The 18894-nt window shown below is 46.3% G+C and overlaps 1 protein-coding gene across 3 annotated transcripts in view; it reads left to right on the top strand.

The window, feature by feature from the left end:
- ANO8 (anoctamin 8) overlaps positions 1 to 17091 on the top strand; it is a 170507-nt gene extending 153416 nt beyond the window's left edge. For 2 of the 3 annotated variants that reach the window (XM_040320475.1, XM_040320480.1), the window contains 2 exons: positions 12028 to 12138; positions 12698 to 14409. In XM_040320475.1, the coding sequence (XP_040176409.1) occupies positions 12028 to 12138; positions 12698 to 13357 (771 nt within the window). In that variant the 3' untranslated portion in view covers positions 13358 to 14409. Of the gene's footprint in view, positions 1 to 12027; positions 12139 to 12697; positions 14410 to 16661 lie in introns of those variants that run through there. The other variant, XM_040320489.1, reaches the window with a different exon arrangement.
- Positions 17092 to 18894: the final 1803 nt, after the last annotated feature.

The following is an 18894-nucleotide window of genomic DNA, read 5'->3' as shown; positions in this document are numbered from 1 at the left end:
ACTCGGGATCGGCGGCTACAGGGACAAGACGTGGAGCTCTGTGTGTAAACACAGAGCTCCACGTCCTGTCAGGGGAGAGAGGAGACCGATCTGTGTCCCTTGTACATAGGGACATAGATCGGTCACCTCCCCCAGTCACCCCCCCTCCACACACAGTGAGAACACAATACAGGCACACATTTAACCCCTTCCTCACCCCCTAGTGTTAACCCCTTGAATGCCAGTCACATTTATACAGTAATTAGTGCATATTTATCGCACTGATCGCTGTATAAATGTGAATGGCGCCAAAAATGTGTCAAAAGTGTCCGATGTGTCCGCCATAATGTCGCAGTCCCAATAAAAAAAATCGCAGATCGCCGCCATTACTAGTAAAAAAATAAATAAAAAATAATAATAATAATAATTCTGTCCCATATTTTGTAAGCGCTTATTGCGATTTTTTTTTTTTACCAAAAATATGTAGAAGAATACGTATCGGCCTAAACTGAGAAAAAAAATTTTTGGGAAAAAAAAAATTGGGCTATTTATTATAGCAACAAGTAAAAAATATTGTTTTTTTTTTCAAAATGGTTGCTTTTTTTTGTTTATAGCGCAAAAAATAAAAACCGCAGAGGTGATCAAATACCACCAAAATAAAGCTCTATTTGTGGGGGAAAAAGGACGTCAATTTTGTTTGGGAGCCACGTCGCACGACAGCGCAATTGTCAGTTAAAGCGACGCAGTGCCGGAAGCTGAAATTTCACCTGGGCAGGAGGGGGGTATATGTGCCCAGTAAGCAAGTGGTTAAAAGGAATCAGTTAACTTTTATGTCTCTATACCCTGTAAACAGTAATTTCAGCAAAAAAAATTGTTTCCTTTAGTGACCCTTTAATCTGCTCCAGGATGATTTAGAATCCCCGTTGCAGGATGACTCTTTGGAGAAGCCCCTATTCGTGATCTAAAAGGCTTTTTTTGCTGTCAGTTCATGTGGGTCTTGACCTACTGCAATGGGAATGGATGGTGGGCGGAGGGTACTGGACCTGGACGGTGATGACTGCCAAGATGTCTGGGATTACCCCTTTACCCAATTGGTAGCTATGAGGGTTAGATGGATACTATTTAAAATTCTGCGTATGGCCTATCTGACACAACAACCTCCACCTCCATAAAATGTATCCTGCGGTGGAAGCCAATTGTTGGTGGTGTGGGGATGCGCCTGCTGACTCTCCATGTGTTTTGGTCCTGTCCCCGTATTCAGGAATTTTGTGCCAAAGTTGTCCGATTTATCCACTGAGTTACTGTGTTCTCTGTACTGCTGATAGTTGCCATTTGTCTCCTGGGCTTAGTAAACCACCTGGCATTCACCAGAGTGTCTAGGACCCTTCTGATTTTGTTTATTTTCTATGCTTGGAAGGCAATTGTGTTAGCCTGAAAATCAGAGACGCCTTCCTTCTTAGAGTATTGAAAGAAATTGGTTAATTTGGTGATATCGCTGTATAAAATGACATGCCTCTCTCGCGGATGTCCTGGAAGAAACTCCACAAAGTGTAAGACGTTTGGCTTGAGTCTCCCTCTACCACCAATGCTAGATGTGCAACTGAAAATAACGTACCACCCTAAGTTTTTTTTTTTTTTTTTTTCTGTCATCTTGAGTGAAGTGGCTCTGTGGGGATGGAACAGGTCCCTGTCCCTTCCATGCGCCCCCACTTTTTGCTATAATAAATATCCCCAAAAATATATATAAAAAAATTTCCCCTCAGTTTAGGCCAATACGTATTCTTCTACATATTTTTGGTAAAAAAAATCGCAATAAGCGTTTGATTGGTTTGCACAAACGTTATAGCATCTACAAAATAGGGGGTAGTTTTATGGCATTTTTATTAATAACTTTTTTTTACTAGTAATGGCGGCGATCAGCGATTTTTATCATGACTGCGACCTTATGGCGGACACATCCGACACTTTTGACACATTTTTGGGACCATTGTAATTTTTACAGCGATCCGTGCTATAAAAATGCACTGATTACTGAGAAAATTACACTGGCAGTGAAGGGGTTAACCAGTAGGTGGCACTGTAGGGGTTAAGTGTTTTCTAGGGAGTGCTTCTTACTGTAGGGGGGATGGGCTGTGTGTCACATGACGACACTGATCTCCTCTCCGACTACACAGAGCGGAGATCAGTGTCATTGCCACTAGGCAGAACGGGGCATCTTAAAGGGGACGTATATATACGTCTTTATGCCTGTCTGTGCCACTCTGCCGAAGTATATACAGAGACTGTCCTTAAGCGGTTAAATTACCATTCCTGTCGCGATCAGTTGTAAATTGGCTGTGCTTATCCATTTTTGACTGTATTACCCTTCTTGTTGATCGAGAGGTCTACCTTAACTGCTATTGTTTCTTGGGTTATTTTAATGGTTTGTACGATTCTGGGTGATTTTAATAAGTATAACTAACTAAAAAAAATATATCAATAAATGCATGTCAAAATGCACACTGTATTGATCATATTTTTACCCAAGATTTATAAATGTTTCCAAAGGAATCTTGTGTGAACGTTGTACAGTAGGTGAACCCGATTTTGTGTCAATCTCGCTCTCTTTCTCAGCGAGATTGAGCACCTACGAGCCCCATCGCGGGAGCCAGCGCCGAGCTGGCTTGCCGCGATGGAGACAGAGCCGTCATAGAAGCGACGGGAGATCCGACTTGGATTCCCGCCAATTCTACACGTGTGCGGCGTTTGTTATGAATCCTGAAGGGGAAGTCCCCGCCGGATTTTAAATAAAAATCCGGCATGGGTCCCCCCCTCAGGAGCATACCGGGCCCTTAGGTCTGTTATGGGTTGTAAGGAGAGCCCCCCTACGCCGGAAAAAACGGCGTAGGGGGTTCCCCTACAATCCATACCAGACCCGTATCCAAAGCACGCTACCCGGCCAGCCAGGAAGGGAGTGGGGACGAGCGAGCGCCCCCCCCCCCTCCTGAGCCGTACCAGGCTGCATGCCCTCAACATGGGGGGGTTGGGTGCTCTGGGGCAGGGGGGCGCACTGCGGCCCCCCCACCTCAGAGCACCCTGTCCCCATGTTGATGAGGACAGGGCCCCTTCCCGACAACCCTGGCCGTTGGTTGTCGGGGTATGCGGGCGGGAGGCTTATCGGAATCTGGGAGCCCCATTTAATAAGGGGGCCCCCAGATACCGGCCCCCCACCCTAAGTGAATGAGTATGGGGTACATCGTACCCCTACCCATTCACCTGCAAGAAAAGTGGTAAAAACACAAATAAACCACACAGTGTATTAAAATATTTTATTTTTCTGCTCCGGAGGCCGCCCCCTGTCTTCTTTATTAGCTCTTTTACCAGGGGGGGCTTCTTCTTTGACGTCTTCGGGTGGGTGGGGGCCGCCGTCTGGTTCTCTTCCACCGCCGGGGGGGGTGGCTTTTAAAAAAGCCCCCACCCCCCCGGCGGGTTTCCTCCGGCGTCTTCGGCGGGGCTCTTCTTCTTCCGCTATCCCGACGGGTCTTCTCAACTCTCCGGGGTTCTCCTTCTGTCTTCGCCGCTCTCCGTTGTTGACTCGGCGCACCCCGGTTCTTCGTCTCGCTGTCCGGTGTCTTCTTCCGTTCTGTACGTCTTCTCCTTCCGTGCTGTGATGAGTTCTTCTTCCGTGCTGTGACGTCATGTTCTTCACTTCTCTCCTTCTCCCGATGTTGACTCGCCGGTCCTCCTCGCTGAAATGACGGATGCGCGCCTTGCATCGGACCTATATAGGCCTCACAGTCCCATCATGCTCTGTACCTACCCATGTGATACCTACCACGTGGTAGGTATCACATGGGTAGGTACAGAGCATGATGGGACTGTGAGGCCTATATAGGTCCGATGCAAGGCGCGCATCCGTCATTTCAGCGAGGAGGACCGGCGAGTCAACATCGGGAGAAGGAGAGAAGTGAAGAACATGACGTCACAGCACGGAAGAAGAACTCATCACAGCACGGAAGGAGAAGACGTACAGAACGGAAGAAGACACCGGACAGCGAGACGAAGAACCGGGGTGCGCCGAGTCAACAACGGAGAGCGGCGAAGACAGAAGGAGAACCCCGGAGAGTTGAGAAGACCCGTCGGGATAGCGGAAGAAGAAGAGCCCCGCCGAAGACGCCGGAGGAAACCCGCCGGGGGGGTGGGGGCTTTTTTAAAAGCCACCCCCCCCGGCGGTGGAAGAGAACCAGACGGCGGCCCCCACCCACCCGAAGACGTCAAAGAAGAAGCCCCCCCTGGTAAAAGAGCTAATAAAGAAGACAGGGGGCGGCCTCCGGAGCAGAAAAATAAAATATTTTAATACACTGTGTGGTTTATTTGTGTTTTTACCACTTTTCTTGCAGGTGAATGGGTAGGGGTACGATGTACCCCATACTCATTCACTTAGGGTGGGGGGCCGGTATCTGGGGGCCCCCTTATTAAAGGGGGCTCCCAGATTCCGATAAGCCTCCCGCCCGCATACCCCGACAACCAACGGCCAGGGTTGTCGGGAAGGGGCCCTGTCCTCATCAACATGGGGACAGGGTGCTCTGAGGTGGGGGGGCCGCAGTGCGCCCCCCTGCCCCAGAGCACCCAACCCCCCCATGTTGAGGGCATGCAGCCTGGTACGGCTCAGGAGGGGGGGGGGCGCTCGCTCGTCCCCACTCCCTTCCTGGCTGGCCGGGTAGCGTGCTTTGGATACGGGTCTGGTATGGATTGTAGGGGGACCCCCTACGCCGTTTTTTCCGGCGTAGGGGGGGCTCTCCTTACAACCCATAACAGACCTAAGGGCCCGGTATGCTCCTGAGGGGGGGACCCATGCCGGATTTTTATTTAAAATCCGGCGGGGACTTCCCCCTCAGGATTCATAACAAACGCCGCACACGTGTAGAATTGGCGGGAATCCAAGTCGGATCTCCCGTCGCTTCTATGACGCGCTTGCTGGGATGTGCTGTCACTATTCCAGTGAGTGTGAGATGTCGGCGAGATCTCGGCACCCTGTCGCCGAGTATCAGCGCGACGCTGTCGTGCTAAAAGCACAATATCACAAACACCTACTGTATGAAGTTTAGGTGATAACGATATAGACCCATAAATCTTGGTGCATGTAGTAAATCTTTTTTTAAAGCTGAACTCCAGGTATGATCTTATGATTGTAGCAAATTGGATTCACAGCCATTAGATCCAAAACTAGCAGTAATTGGGGAAAATAATTTTCAATTGCGTCTTAAATATTTCAGGTATTTAAATTTCTGATCAAAGAGAATCACATTTTTATCACTGTTTTCATACTACATAGTAGAAAAGTGTTTTCCATCAATAAAAAATATTAGCACGTTCTTTCTGGGGTTTATCTTGATATCCCTGAACTTAATATTTATATGTGTTCTTGGTTTTCCACAGGAACCATACAATAGGTGACAGGTTGGTGAGATCTGAATTTAGGGCCTGAGTCGGAACCTGCAATTACATTTTTAGATGTATTGGTTCAGAACCTGTTAAAAAGTGATGGGTTTTATTTTTGGACATGCTAATTAGTAATGGTAGATATTGAAAACTGGTTTGATGCTCTCTGTCCTTTTATACTACTGCATATGTACCAGTCGGAAACGCTAGCCATTAATTTCTTGATGTCACAGCTGGCTCATCACAGTTCTTACACTTCAGTATTTGGATTATGTATTTTTTCTTTATCGTACATCACGGGACACAGAGCGGCATATTCATTACTAGTGGGTTATATGGAGTACCTTCAGGTGATGGACACTGGCAATCTCAAACAGGAAGTGCCCCTCCCTATATAACCCCCTCCCATAGGAGGAGTACCTCAGTTTTTTCGCCAGTGTCTTAGGTGTTGGTGCACGTTGAGGCTGTGCCTGTAGTAGTCCTTGGGACCAGGGCCAGCTGACCGGATCTGTCCAAGGTGCTTCATAGCCAAAGTGGACGGTACCCGGGCCCCAATTCGTGGATGGGGTTTTGCCTATAATGCCTCTCCTTGGAGGGCTGGACCCTGGGTTCCAGGTCTGGTTTCTAACCTAGAGAATACCTGTTGCCAGTGGTGCTGTATAGGTCCAGGTTGTGGTGTTCTTTTAAGACCCCAGTCCCTGAAGGTCTATGACCATACCCACGGTGAAGGGTGAAGATTGGGCCTCTTGCAGAGCAATACCCTGCGGCGTGGAAAGGTAAGCAGGGGGCCTACGGAACTTGGTTTGTCAGTAGGCTTCCTACAGGGGATTCTTGGGCAGCCTATTTATGCCTCTGTGCATGGGCAAAGGAGAACCACAAAGTTTTCAAACGGGATGGCTCAAAACACCCAGGTATGGTTCCCCTGGCTGGGCTAGTAGGCTGCTGCTGCTTCTGTCATTTTGGGCAGGGTGTTCCACAGAGAAGGAACCATACCATTAGGGAGACAGTTTAAAGCTTCCCTTTTACCTGTGTCTGCTGCTCCAGCGTCTAGGGTCCTGGTGTCTCCTCTCCACATGGCTTCCTGCTTCCCCTAGCGGCGTTTGACGCGCGCGCGGGCGCACGCTTTTACTTATCTGTGCGCGCGCATGCGCGCGCGGCGACGCCGCGGGGAGGGGGCGGTTGACGCCGGGCGGCTCCTCCCCCCTGTGTGTTACACACAGGGAGGATAAATCCTGGAGGGCTGTTCAGTCTGTAAAGGCTGTGAGGGGACACGGAGCAGCGATGCTGGCTACAGCATAGGAAGGTTTGACAGAGCTTTCTGGCACAGTGACACCCGGTGGCAGTTGTGGGAAGTACACCTTACTAAGGAGCCTCTGGCTTAAAAGTTTGCATTCAAGCCTGTGTACTAAGCAGCACCTTTGAGCACTTAGGGTGCTCACCTAGCCCAGCATTAGGGGGTCAATACCAGATAAAGATTTTTTCTGGTTGAAGCCCTTGGGGCTCAGTATTGATTTTCCCTTTTTATAGGTTATGGGAGGTTTGGAGTCCCTCTAACATTACCCTATCCTATTGTTTCACATTTATTTGATTATATGATTTTCTCCAGCTATTACAGTCAGTTGTATACTAGCGGAGTGCCTCAGAATTTGTATATTATGGCTCCTAAGGGTGCAGGTAGCGCTAAGAACGCTAAAACGGTTAAAAAACCAAAAGCTTCTCCATCGGGCTCTGAGGATATCCAAAATCTAGTGGCCCCTACTACTCCGGAATGCCCGGAAGTTGCTGTCCTAGGTGAGCCATCAGGGTTGCTAGGTGCTATGGCTGGCCCTACTCAACCAGCTCCTTCCTATGTAACGGAAGAGATGTTAGCCTCCACCTTGGGTGGATTGGAAAGGAGGATGGCCGATCTAATTACGGCATCTTTGGCAGGGAAGAAGCGGGTTAGATCCCCGTCTCCCAGGTCTGAGTCTCTGGAGGAGGATATCCTCTCCGACTGACGAATTGGAGGATCACCTTGACCATTTAGGTTCTGAGGATTCTACAATAGAGGAACCTTTTTCAGCTTCTCACGCAGAAAGACTGTGGGTTCAGTCCCTAACGGATATGGTGCGGTTGGGTTTTAAGATGCCTGTGCCTCAGCCTCTGGCCTCCGCGGTATCCTCATTGGGCTCCCTGAAAGCGCCCCAAGCCAATTTGGTATTCCCGGTACATCCTTTGTTAAAGGACCTGATTTTTCAGGACTGGGCTAAGCCAGACAGGTAAACCCTTAGAGGAAGAGTTTTCAAAGAGATGGGCTGTCCCTACTGTGGACGCAGCCATCTCATGTGTGAACAGATCTTTAGCTTGTCCTGTAGAAAACTTGCAGGTGTTTAAGGATCCGGTTGATAAACGCTTGGAAACATTACTTAAGGCCTCCTTTACTTCAGCAGGGGCGATAGTTCAGCCCGCTGTGGCTGCTATTGGAGTGGCCCAAGCATTATCAGATAAGACTAAGCAAATGCTTAAACTTATCCCTGCCCAGCAGGCAGAGGAATTTTGGATATACCCAGGGCTATACGCTTTACGGTGGATGCTATCAAGGACTCCATCCAGCAGGCGTCACGTTTATCCTTATTTCTAATCCATATGAGAAGGCTCTTATGGTTGAAGAATTGGGAGGCTGAGCCCCCGTGCAAAAAACTCCTGGTAGGGTTCCCTTCCATGGAGGACGTCTCTTCAGAGAAGACTTGGATAGATATATTCAGACTATATCAAGCGGCAAAAGCACTCTCTTGCCAGTCAAGAAGAAGGCCTGAGGGCCCGCATTTAGGCGCCAGCCCTCCCCGGTGCAGGGGCCCTCTAATACCAAACAGTATCGACGGCCTCCTGCAAGATCAGGCATTAACAATAAGCCGCAGGGCCAAGCCACTGGTGGCAAGAAGCAGTGGTACCACAAGCCTGCGAAGCCAGCCCCAAGTCGGCCCTATGAAGGGGCGCCACCACCCACGATGGTGGGGGGAGGGCTGCGTCTCTTTGCAGAGGTTTGGGAGGCCACCATTTCCGACTGCTGGGTACGGTCTTCCGTGACCACGGGCTACAAGCTAGAATTTCTAAAATTCCCTCCTCCTCATTACCAGGAGTCGAGTACCAGGCGACCCTGTGAAAGGAGCCGCATTGATGGCGGCATTGAATCATCTGCCATGCCAGAAAGTGATAGTAGAAGTACCAGTCCGGGAACAGGGATTGGGGTTCTACTCCAACCTGTTTATCATCCCAAAGCCCAACGGCGATGTCAGGCCAATTTTGGACTTAAAGGGAGTAAATGCGTATCTAAAGGTCCGCTCATTCCGGATGGAAACTATTCGGTCAGCTGTCGCCGTGCTCCAGAAGGACGACTTCATGGCGTCCATAGACATAAAGGATGCTTACCTTCATGTGCCAATTTTTCAGCCACATCAAGTATTTCTATGCTTCTCGGTGGCTCAGCGTCATTTCCAATTTGTGGCGCTCCCCTTCGGGTTGGCTACGGCCCCCCGGGTATTCACGAAGGTCCTAGCCCCAATCCTAGCCAATCTAAGGATCCAGGGGGTCACGGTCCTGGCTTACCTGGACGACCTCTTGGTCGTAGACCATTCGTCTCCTGGCCTGGAAAGAGCAGTGGCCCTCACGGTTCAGTACCTCGAGAGGTTCGGCTGGGTCCTAAATCGAGACAAGTCAGCATTCCTGCCCACAAGGCAGCTGGATTATCTCGGCATGAGATTGGATACAGAAGAACAGAGGGTGTTTCTACCCCTATTAAAGGCCATCAAAGAGCTAATACAAATGGTTCTAAGCAAGAGAAGGCCAACCGTTCGCCTATGTATGCGGCTACTAGGCAAGATGGTGGCCACATTCGAGGCGGTTCCGTACGCTCAGAGCCACACTCGCATCCTGCAGGCAGCCATCCTGTCAGCCTGGAGCAAGAGGCATCAGGCCTTAGAAATTCCTTGGCCACTCTCACCAAGAGTGCGGCAAAGTCTAAAGCGGTGGTTAAACCCTCAGAATCTCCTGAAGGGAAAGACTTTCAGTCCTGTGACCTGGAAGATAGTAACCACAGACGCCAGCCTGATGGGCTGGGGAGCAATTTTGGATGGTTGCACTCGCCAGGGCTCTTGGGCAGCGGCAGAGAAGCAGTTGCCCATCAATATCTTGGAGCTCAGAGCTGCTCGACTAGCCCTCAGGGCTTGGACGTCCAAACTACAAGGGTTCCCGGTGAAAATACAATCGGACAATGCCACGGCGGTGGCATATATATATAAATCACCAAGGGGGAACCAAGAGTCAAGCCGCTCAGAAAGAAGTGAGCTTGATTTTCTTGTGGGCAGAAGCCCATGTGCCCTGCATATCGGCTATATTCATTCCTGGAGTCGACAACCTACAGGCGGACTTCTTAAGTCGCCAGACTCTGTTGCCGGGGGAGTGGTCTCTGCATCCACAGGTCTTTCAGACACTCTGCCAGAAATGGGGAGTGCCGGACGTGGATATCATGGCATCAAGACTGAACAAGAAGCTAGACAGGTTCATGTCCCGCACAAGGGATCCCAGGGCCTGCGGAACCGATGCGTTAGTTTGCCCTTGGCATCAGTTCAAACTTCTTTATGCATTTTCCCCGCTCCAGTTACTACCCCGCCTGCTGCGCAGGATCAGGGTGGAGCACATACCAGTCTTCCTGGTAGCTCCAGCATGGCCCAGAAGGGCATGGTATTCACCAATCCTAAGGATGGTAGTGGGAGACCCTTGGACTCTTCCTCTACGGCCAGTACTGCTATCGCAAGGTCCGATCCTCCACCCTGCCTTACGGCATCTAAATTTGACGGCCTGGAAGCTGAATCCCTGATTCTCAGGGGTAGAGGTCTGTCTCAGAAAGTAATCTCTACCCTAATCAGAGCCAGGAAACCGGCCTCTAGGGTGATTTATTACAGGGTCTGGAAGGCCTATGTAGGCTGGTGTGAGTCCAAGTTATGGTTTTCTCGTAAGTTTACCATCGATAGAGTATTACGTTTTCTCCAGCTAGGAGTGGATAAGGGACTGGCATTAAGCACAATCAAGGGACAGATTTCAGCTTTGTCAGTATGGTTTCAGCGGCCGCTGGCCACCCACTCGCTGGTTAAGACCTTCATTCAAGGGGTCTTACGTATTAATCCTCCAGTTAAATTCCCGCTTTGTCCGTGGGATTTAAATCTTGTTCTGTCAAGTTTACAGAAACAACCTTTTGAGCCGTTGGCTGAAATTCCTTTGGTTTTACTGACAAGGAAGTTAGTATTTTTGGTCGCCATAGTTTCCGCCAGAAGAGTATCGGAACTGGCAGCCTTATCCTGTAAGGAACCATATCTTATTTTACATAAGGACAAGGTCGTTCTCCGCCCTCATCCTTCCTTCCTACCAAAGGTTATATCCAGTTTTCATCTAAACCAGGATTTGGTATTACCATCCTTCTTTCCTAAACCTACTTCCAGAAAGGAAGGGTTGCTGCATACCTTGGATATTGTCAGGGCCATGAAGGCCTATCTTAAAGCTACAGAGAAGATCCGGAAAACAGATGTGTTGTTCATTTTACCGGATGGGCCCAAGAAGGGGCAGGCAACTGCAAAATCCACCATCTCGAGGTGGATTAAACAGTTAATCACTCAGGCCTACGGCTTGAAGGGGTTGCCTCCTCCGTTATCATTAAAGGCTCATTCTACTAAGGCCATGGGCGCCTCCTGGGCAGCACACCACCAGATCTCTATGGCTCAAGTTTGCAAGGCGGCAACCTGGTCTTCTGTCCACACGTTTACAAGGTTCTACCAGTTGGACGTAAGAAGGAATACTGATGCAGCCTTTGGGCAGGCAGTGCTGCGGGCTGCAGTTTGAGACCCTCGGACTCCGGGGGCTCCCTTTTGAGTAAAATTTAAAATTTAAATTTATTTTTCTCAACTAAGTTGGATTTATTATGATTTGAGTATATCTCTAAATTAAATCCTTTTGTCTTGGGAAGATGTCTCCCTCCCCTCATTGTAAGCATTGCTTTGGGACATCCCACTAGTAATGAATATGCCGCTCTGTGTCCCGTGATGTACGATAAAGAAAAAGGGATTTTTAATACAGCTTACCTGTAAAATCCTTTTCTTGGAGTACATCACGGGACACAGAGCTCCCACCCCTCTTATGGGGACCATTTTGGGAGGCATACTGCTTGCTACAAAACTGAGGTACTCCTCCTATGGGAGGGGGTTATATAGGGAGGGGCACTTCCTGTTTGAGATTGCCAGTGTCCATCACCTGAAGGTACTCCATATAACCCACTAGTAATGAATATGCCGCTCTGTGTCCCGTGATGTACTCCAAGAAAAGGATTTTACAGGTAAGCTGTATTAAAAATCCCTTTTTTTAACATAAGACCAAACCCTTTTGGGATCAAGCATGTCTAACCTACACTAGTTACCTACAATTTGGTACTTCATTATTGATCTTGTCATCAGGTTTATTTTACACTTGTATGAATGCCTTTTTTCATTCTGTGCATATGTGCTTTACATTACGTAGATTTCAACTTGATTGCATTCTTATAAAAAATTGTTACGCAATAGTTAATGGATTGCTTATAACATTCTCTTTTTCTTTTTGCAGCACTTTGCACTGCTCTTGAAGTACATAATACATGTGGTGATTCCGGATATTCCAGGATGGGTGGCAGAAGAGATGGCAAAGTTGGAATTTCAGAGGAGAGAAGCATTTAAGGTACATATTTTATCTATAGATACTTATACAGTATGTAAAAACTCTTTTTGTGAACTTTTAAAGTTTGGGTATAGGTACAGCGCTTGCTAAAATCTAACAAAGTGTTACTGTCCTGTTAGAATGATGTATGGCAAACAAGATTTTCTAGAGTCAGGGAGAAGCCATATGTAATTCTCTTTTAATGGCCCTTTACTGCTAAAGGCAAATGGCTAATGTTACCATGTTTACACTAACCAATGCACATGAATATTCATGCACATCATTTTATACCAGTGATGCTGATAATGTGATTCAGATGGTGTTAGATGGCGATAGATCCTAAAATAACAGATAAAAGATCCTATTACCATCACCTATTGCCTTATTCTGATGTTTCAGAACAGTGAGCTTGCCTTCAAACATTCACAAACTAAATAACAACATCAACACATGTGGTTTTAACATTTAAAATTAACCTACTTCTGTGGTGCTTCTGTTATGTGATTTTTACTACTGAGGGGAAAAAATGTACCTACAGATATGCTTTTTTTTTTTTTATAATCTCATTTATTTTTAACAGAAACATGAGCGTCAGGCTCAACATCGTTACCAACAGCAACAACGCAGAAAGCGGGAGGAGGAAGAGAGACAGCGCCATGCAGATTACCATGCACGAAAAGAGCGGGAATCAAGGGGTGGGGAGGAAGGAAGATCTGGACAGGACTCTCAAACACATGACAAAAACTCAAGTAAAAGTAAGCCATGTGGTCCCCAAGGGGGAAGTAATCATGATAAACCGAAAAGGCCAAGCTCCCTGCTGGCCAGCAATAATGTTCTGAAACTCAAGCAAATTATACCCCTGCAGAGCAAATTCTTGTCGGGGACCAATGCCAAATCTCCACAGTCTCCTCCAGGAGGAGATACCAAAATTCCCAGCTTCCTGAGTTTTAAGTTCTTGAAATCCCCTGAAACACGAAGAGAAGCGCAGCCAGAAAGAGCCCACTCGCCAACCAAGCCTTTCCATCCTGGCAAGTTGTTTAACTTCGGCAAAGGGGAAGGGCAAGGGCAAATGGGTGGCAATGGTTTAGCAGCACCTATCTCAATACAACCTCGTGGGGCAACAGCTATGACTGCCTCTTCAGATGCAACAGTACCTGGAAAGTCCCAACTTAATGGAGTTTCAGAAGACATGCCTGTGGATGAGACTGAAGAGGGCCAGGGAAGGGTGCATAAACAGTGAGCTACCTTTTGTCCTACAGCTGCCTCCGTTCCTCTTTTAAAAAGGGCATGACAGTGCTGTCAGAGGTGCGTTATTGTCAGGGGAATTACTTTCCCAGAATCTTTTGGAGTCCAGGAAAAGGAGGATTCTCCAGATGTTGAGATACCACCTTATTTAGCTACACTGGTGCAATATGCTATGTACAACCATGCCACCTTGAGACAAAGGTGCTGCGTTGTATCATGATGCTTAGTATCATTATACAGTTCCAGCCTTACTGGATCATGAACAATCTGAGCTGTATATTGTTACTAGGTATCTATATACATCTTAAGCTTTTTGATAAGTGGAATTTGTTTTTGCGAAGCACTGCGCTGTACCATGGTAATGACGATAAGTATCATGCACATGCTGGGTCTGGGTCTTATCACAATGATGACATGGTGTATACGGTAACAGAATATATCCAATACATATCTGAGCCCTCAACAGTGAGCTTGCCAAGGTGTATAATGAGTGTTTCTGTGCTGAAGACTTCCACTCTGTCCTCCTGGCCAGGTAAATCGCAATATACTGTAGGACTTTTTTCAGCATTGGCTAAGGAGTGGAGATGGCTTCTGGGGTATTGTAAATTACATCCTCTTTGTCTTTTCATAAGCCAGTCTGGCCGATGAGATGGTTAAAAAATCATTAGAACAGTTCACCATGGAGAAGTCAATCTGTGTCTCTGGTAATTTTTCCCACTCCACCGCTTCATTCCTTTTAAAGAGACCATCAGTATAATACTATTTTCTGTAAAATCCCTCTAACATGCAGATTTGCGTTGCATAAAGATTCCTCCAATGCTTACTTGATTCAGTCCTGCTTTAATAGATGGATTCAAACATCTGTTGGTGGAGTTTACAAAGCTAAGCAATGCCATGCAGCCACCTTTGACTCAGTGTCCAAACACTGCCTGCATGGCCCATAGAACCCAGCCAGATTCCTTCTCTCATGACGATGTGCTAGGTATATGACTGCTGAAATCAGTTTGCTATGGGCATTATAAACTCTTCACATGTTTTTCTACATTATGCCTTGTAGTATGTATGGTTTTTTTTTTTGTATAGCTTTTCATAAGCGCTGGATGGTTATTGACCATGCCAAAAAAACTCTAAACAAACAGCCTCACCAGTTGCTGCTATATACAAAGCATTTTTCTGACATATATATTTGTTATTTTATACATACACACACAGACAGGCATATTTTAATAAGGTAGTGCAAAATGCAATCAGTATGTGCAAATTCTGTAATTGATAGCATCCAATTGGTTTTTATTTTTAACACATCTCGCTACAGTAATCTGCTTGGATGGTATAGATTTCTGTTCTTTGCACATATTCATTGCACTGTCTAATTAAAAAAGCCTGAAAGGGCTTTATATTGAAATATAGTATGTGGAACACTGACTAAAAGGCTAAAACAACCAGTTCTTTACACTGAAAACTGACACTTTTTAGTATGAGATCTAGCGCATTTCTGTTTGCACTCTTTTAAACCCCTTCTAGTAATAATGGCTATACATCCTTATGGGGTGGGCCTCACAGTTAAGATTGACATTTATAACTTAAAGTGGAGTTTCCATCCCAATTTTTTTTTTTATTATTGTGCTCATTAGACCTAAAAAAGTAAAAAAAAAAAGCCTGTTGCTATGTGGTCCCACGAAATCTGCCTTTGAAACCACCTAGGATTCTGACATCTCCCTCTAATGCTCCTGGGAAATGTGTGTCATCATTTCCCAGGATGCAGTGCGCTGTCCAATTATCACTCCCCATCCAAGACTTCCAGGAAGTAAGTGCTTGTAGGCTTCACAATGCCCACAAGCAAAATGACAACGGTGTAGACATAGTTTTATAAACAATCTTTTTTGAATATCTATGCGGATCGGCGGCGGATTGTAAAATAGTAAGTGACCAGATTTATATATTTTTTTTTTCTCAAACAAAGGTTTTTATTGAGCATATGTAAAAAAGAAAACAGTTTACAATTTCCAGAGCATGGTCACATTTAAAATCCCATGGGAGAGTACATTTATAGCAAAACAGTACACTTCAATCACATCCCCGCAACATAGTAGGTTTCCCTGCAATCACCCCCCTCCCTCCCCCCTCCAGGGCGTGTACAAGTGTTCCCAATCCGGCTGGGCGCAAACCTAGAATAACCTGTCGTACACTAGATCTATCGGGGCAAGCCCCGGAACATCAAGCCACTGGGCCCATAACTTCTCATATTTGCCGCTTGTCCCCCGTCTCTGATACACCACCTTTTCCAACCTCAAAGTGACCCCCATTTGTTTAATCCATTCCTGCACTGTAGGTGGTTCAGTGTCCTTCCAGTGTCTCAGTATCACCAGGCGAGCTTGGAACAGGGCCCTGCCTATAGCCTGTCTGGGAACTTTCTCCATCAGGAGACCCCTCGACCAGATTTATATTATAAAAACGCAGGATGAAAGGACATACATTTAAAAAAACTTCTAATTGTGGTTGAAACTCCACTTTAACATGGTATTATCTACCCATGAATGCAAACCTATACCTTGGAGTGTGTACATCCCCCAAGCACTGTATACTTTCTGTGACAGAGTCGCAGTAAAACATCTTGGCTAATGATCACTGTCTATAGACCTAAAAAAAATGCTGCTGTTCTGCTCCTTGTTGTCAGAGAGCACACACATTGCTACATTGTGCTCTAGCACTGTGTAACAAGTTAAAACAAATTTAAAGCTTTTTGACCAGCATAGCTCTTCTTGGAACGGCAACCATACCTCCTGTCATGCTGCATCAAACAAAGTCCAACTTAAAAAATCACATAGACCTGTGAAACAATGTTCCCTTTTCATAATGCAAGTAAAATATAATGCTACTGTGAAACATTCTAGTCATGTATGTACAGAGTTTCCATTCTATTTCCACTCTAGCCCCAGTTATTTTTTTGGGGTACTGGGGAACTATTTGTATAAAAAGAGAGTGTAACCTCCTCCAACCCCCCCCCCCCCATAGTGATAAGATGGACACAACCTATCCATTTGGTAGATGAGGGACATAGATGTAAGTTGTGTACAATTTGCACTCATTTTCACCATTTCACCAAACGGCTTTGATAAAAAAATTGCTTTTTTTATTATATATATATACTTTACATGTCTGTTGTGTTAAATGAGGAAGACACGCAGAGCATTTTAATACGTTTAGAGACTCAAGAAGAAAGCAGCTTCATACTTCAGATATTCAGTTTTATGTGCACTATAGTCTAGGTGCTGAATTTCTTTTTATGTTTATTTCAGCCTCCAATCTTTCTACGGAATCACATCTGACATGCTGTACTTAAAGTGGAACTCCAGCCCAAACTTATTAGTTTTGGAAAGACTGGAGAAAGGTTAGATTCTCTGTTGGGTATGGTTTCCTGTGTCCATGCTGGGGAGATTTCTCCTCACTTCCTGTCACAGTTTGCACCAGGGTATTGCTCTAAGTTAAACATCCTGTTTCCCTACTTGGTAAACTCCTTGGGTGTATGCACTAGTAAGCAAGGGATAATTACTGAGAAAATATTGAAAATTTTGTTTGGCAAGAGGAAAGAATAACACATAACGATTAAAGGACAAAAGTAGGTTACATGGTCCGTAGCATTTGTTGACTTGTAGGTTGGAATTTGCAGGTCAGTGAAATAATGTTTTTGCTTCTCATGATGTAAATAAAAGATAATGGTAATATAAACTAAACCAAACAGCTCAAGTTGTGTATAGGGTTGCTGTTCCACATCCACTCAAGCAACACTGGATATAATGTAGATGTTATCAGCATGAAGCGGTGTAGAGATAGATTGACACAATTGAAACCTACATAAAAAGAAGTGTAGGACAGCACTTTAGTTTTTAATTTCACAATTTTACAAAGTATTACATGCAGTTTTTCTTTAGTTTAGGGACACTTTAATGTCTCCTTTGCAACAGTTAGCTGGATCCAACAGATTTCAGCTGCAGGACTGGGATCACAAGTGCAAACAGCTGTGACTGCTTAGCCTTTACAAAGCAATGATGGTCTGAGAGGAACCGTTGCTGTGTATATGTATCCGCTCACCAGTTACCCACCATTAGGGACAGATGACCTATGAAATCTGAGCATAAGTTCTCCTTTCCCCCTCCCTCCCTACGGTCATCTGGGAAAAGTCACAGGTCTCAGAAAACTACGTGACCATTCACAATGCACATCGTAGCTCACGCATGCACAGTGGGCACCCAGCTGTGAAGCCACAAACTGTCAAAGCCAGGTGCCCACAGTTGAGATTCTGGTGCCGGTGATCTGACATGCTGGTTCCAGCTATCGTGGAAGTTCCAGCGCATGCGCGAACTGATGCGCTGAGATGGTTCCAGCCATCGGGAAAGTTCCTTCAAGCACTGCGCAGGTGCAAACTTGCTGACGGAAATCCCCGAACGGCGGCCGGCATCCAGGGCGACGTGGATAGTGAGGTAAGTGGCCAGTCGGCCTCACGTCCTCGCTGCGCTCGGACGGCTTGCTTCGCTCGCTCGGCCTCCTGGCTCTTTTTTTAACATCCTCCAATCCACGGGGATGTTAAAGAATGAGCCTGGATGCCGGGCGAGGTTCGGGGATTTCCGTCAGGAAGTTTGCGCCTGCGCAGTCAGTGGAGGAACTTCCCCCATAGGGGAACATTCAGGACAAGTCACCGGGAACAGAAGACGGGGGAAGGTACAGCTCAGGTTAGCACATCGCTGGACCCTGGGACAAGTGAGTGTCTATTAAAAGTCAACAGCTACAAAAATGAAATGAAAAGAAATGTCTAACTGCTGTGGGCAGCTAAAACTGTCCTGCTGTAGATGTATTGGAGACTTCACTCAGCTGACTTTAGGAGAAAGAGTAAGAAGATATGATGTGAGGATAAAGCCACTTGATAATGTTAGGCATTGCTTATGTAAAGAAACTAAACTTAAGTTGGCCAGACATTGATCAAAATTCGGTCAGTTCAGCAAGGACAGCGGCAAATGTCAATCCAAGTATGGGCAGCATGCCCATACTTGGTACCTATCCAACTTGGGCACAACCAGGCTGTCAGATTTTTGGCCATAGCCACTAACATTAATCATTGTGTTTTTTCAGCCAGGAAGGCTCCCCATCCTCCCCCCTCCTGGCGGAACACAATAGCGCTGCAGGCATTCCCCCTTCAACTCTGAATGTGTTGATGGTAAAATTTGAGCAATTTCCTTTCTGCCCAAAGATTATGCAATTATCTTTCCTTCAACCATGGGTTGAAGGAAAGAAAATCACTCGATTGTCTGTCAGTCCAGTTTTGATTTGGGAATTTCTCCTGCTGCACTATTTGTGTTCTGAAAGCAGGAGGTTTTCCTTGCTGTCGGAATACAATGATCACTGCTGCCAGCTATAGCCGCTGATACTGATTGTAGAAAAAACAGGCTGGTTGTAATGAAGTGTATCAATAGATCAACTTCAGTACAACCAGCCTGCCCATAGATGGATCGAAATTTGTATGGTTCCTGCTGAACC

Source organism: Rana temporaria, chromosome 1, assembly GCF_905171775.1.
Source record: "Rana temporaria chromosome 1, aRanTem1.1, whole genome shotgun sequence".
Lineage (NCBI taxonomy): Eukaryota > Metazoa > Chordata > Amphibia > Anura > Ranidae > Rana > Rana temporaria.
Note: the sequence above shows the minus strand (reverse complement) of the source record. Positions and strands in the feature narration are given on the sequence as shown.